At 39.7% G+C, this 3,034-nt stretch overlaps 1 protein-coding gene across 1 annotated transcript; it reads right to left on the bottom strand.

Annotated features, from left to right (window-relative positions):
• Positions 1–284: 284 nt before the first annotated feature.
• Positions 285–905, bottom strand: LOC129248696 (chondroitin proteoglycan 1-like). The gene has a single exon (XM_054888324.1). It carries the CDS (start codon positions 903–905, stop codon positions 285–287), a length of 621 nt encoding a protein of 206 aa, XP_054744299.1.
• Between the last annotated feature and the right edge of the window lie 2,129 nt (positions 906–3,034).

Genomic DNA, 3,034 nt, shown 5'->3' with positions numbered 1-3,034 from the left:
CATCATCTTTAATGTTGTTGTTGTAGCAGCATAAACATTCCCCATAAATATACGGGAAATGCTGCTGAAGTGACAGTCATTGGCCGGTTATAAATTCGGGTCGTTGCGGTTACGTAGAACCGACTGTCGTAGGGAACGCCACCTTTAATGAACTCGCCTTGATTTCTACACTTCCAAATATTAGACGAACATTGTGCGATTTTAAAGTGTCTTTATTATTATTGATATCACAACTTTTTGAAAAAAAAAATTAATTTTAAATGATATTCACTGCATTCTCTTCTTTACCAAAAACTTTCATTTCTAGTTTCCTGTAAGCACTGCGCCACTTTCGTACTCTTGCAAAATCTATCTATCGCATCGAAGGACATTCTAAATCCACAATCCTGCAGTAGATAGTAGCCATCGATACAACGGTAGTAATAACGGCAATTTCTTGGGTAGGGATAATTGCCAGTGATGCCAGTTTGACATGTTTTTCTAATATTCATAGTCGTCGCCGTGTTTGCTGCACTGCTTGGCTCTGAAGCAGTTGTCGAGGTGGTTGTTACACTGGATGTCGTTGGCGAAGTTGTCGTGATGATTGGAGCGCCGGACGGTATGGGTGAAGCTGCCGTTGCGATTGATGGCCTAGAAGTTGGTGCAGCAGTGAGCAACTCCGCACTCGTGCATTCGTATTCCTCCAAGCATTTCTCTTGCGTACAATAGGCCGAAAATGTTGAATTACAATAAATAAATGGATAGAGTGAATTGCAAGCCGTATTCGTATTTTCTATATATTCCGCGTTTCCCGACGTAACCGCAGCACAATCGCTTATCACCTTTGTGTGCACCAGCGCAAGTAAATGCAGAAGGGTTAGGGTGGAAAACGTTTTATTGAAGAAAAATTTCTGAAGGAATAACATTTTTAAATGTGTCTCGTTACTGCTTTGCTATCGACTGGCAAATACACCACCACTTCTGCACTTATTGTTCCAAACTATCTATTTTGTCTAATTAGAAGTTGTCACTCTTATATACCAATCCAATAAAGCGTTAAAGAATGTTTCCTTCTTTTAGACGATGACACATCACGATTTTAATTAAATTGATTTGCTTTGGTGTAACATCAGCCAATAAAAAAAAAATGAGATAATGTTTCCCATTGATACGAGTCTTGTTAAGCGATTAATGGCAATGTTGTCTTTGTTGAGTCTCTAATCGCCTGACCTTGCGAGAAATACCTCAACAAAGATGGGAATGCACATATAGACGAACAGAGAAGCCAGACTAGAAAGGAAAGAAAAATCCATTTTTGGTATGAAAAAAAAATATTTTAGAAACAAATCTGTTTCTTAAAATCGATACCTTTTATTTTTAGGGACATTTGCCCAATTTTCAGCCAATATTAATATTGCAATCCAGCAAAATTAAGCCTATACACTAATTGGCATGGTTTTGGCAACACGGATTCTGTATGCTAATTTTTACTTTATTAGGTACTTATTGCTGAGGGTCTATTCCAGTATTTGCATTGAATACTTTGTAGCAGCAACATCAAGGAAAACATTGCTCGGTTCTCGCTTCTATACTGAACTTGAACTCATCTCAGTAGTGGAGCAGGTAGCACCAAACGCGGAAACAACTGTTTTGCTCAGCTCCAAACTACTTTCCTTTAGTAGCTCAAAGTCATAGGCTAGGTTAGGTAGTGCTGGCTGATCTGTAAAAAGATATTACTTAGACTACTGGCGTCCATTATAAGGCGAAAACCTTATGAGGAAATACCGCATGCCGCTTTAGCTTGGAATCTGCAGGGAACGAGAAGAAGAGGCACACCAGTGATGACTTGGCAAAGGACTATCCGCAATTAAACTGGAAAATCGTTTAATGAACTGAAATTTATGCCTGGAAATAGAAGTGTATGGAATACTTTTGTTGAATCCTTAAGCTCCTAAAGGAATATGGAATAATAATAACTGGCGTCCATTGTATTGCCAGTGCTATGTAGCAGGAGTCGAAGATATCATTTTATATAATTCTTAATGCGCGTCTACGCATGTTTTCACAAGCCGTTTAGCCTTTTGTCAGCAATATCCTTCAAGGATGAAAAATGTGTTGATCCTAGGCACATTTGTTGAGTCCTACAGAGAGCAGGGAAGTGACAAAGTAGGTGCTCCACAGTACCTCCGATCTTAATCTCATTTTGGCTTCGTGGTGTGGGCTGAGACAGTGTCCCGCCCGCACTCCAACCAATATTTTGCAGTCTTTTCTAGACAGTGATAAAATGAATTTTGCAGTGTTGGTATAATATTTGAAGTCCTTAGTTTTGACAATTTTGTACTAGGTTGAATGTTCCCATACCAACTACGTTTCCAGCGCTAGTTCCTCTTTTAGTTCCGTTTTCAGAAAGGAGAGTGATGGGTATATGTCTGACGTGCTCAATCTCGGCAAGCGAAAAGCGAGCTCATTAGAGACCTGCCCATATCCGCAGAGTTCCTCCATTTTGGATCTGCACTGTTGAACACATTCCGAGTTAGTGCAAGGAGCCATAATTCCTTTAATAGTCGCTGGGATATCAGTGAAAATGTAATTGTCCGTAATTAGGCGGCTGAAAGATTTTTGGAACTCACAATGCGGACAAAAGCGGACAATGCGGACAGCCGCTCATACTCCTTCCGCCGTTTTTAATCCATCTGTGAAGCAATTGTATGTGGATTCTGGATCTTTCTGCCATCCATTTTGGTCTATAATGACGCTAGAATTTTTCCCAAATTTAACTCGTGGAATCACGTAGTTTGACCTTCCGTTTAAATCCAGAATGTTGCTGTGACCAAAAAGCTTTTGTGAAGATTGTCCTGGCAGTGTTAGAGCAAATCTTTTGGCGGAGTTTCTTCCTACAGAATAATGGTAAAAAAAATTTTAAGTGCTCTCAGTAGTTGAAGTAGTGGTAAGTAATTTAGAATGGGTCGGAGAGCTACTACCGCTACTGCTCTCGCTTTTGTTGCTTTACGACTATTTGGGCACTGTTTTGTTTTGTATACTGCAAATACTGCTA

Source organism: Anastrepha obliqua, chromosome 5, assembly GCF_027943255.1.
Source record: "Anastrepha obliqua isolate idAnaObli1 chromosome 5, idAnaObli1_1.0, whole genome shotgun sequence".
Lineage (NCBI taxonomy): Eukaryota > Metazoa > Arthropoda > Insecta > Diptera > Tephritidae > Anastrepha > Anastrepha obliqua.
This window is presented reverse-complemented; position numbering and strand designations above follow the sequence as displayed.

Coding starts and splice junctions, on each gene's coding strand:
- LOC129248696 (XM_054888324.1), bottom strand. CDS start 905: ATGTTATTCCTTCAGAAATTTTTCTTCAATAAAACGTTTTCCACCCTA.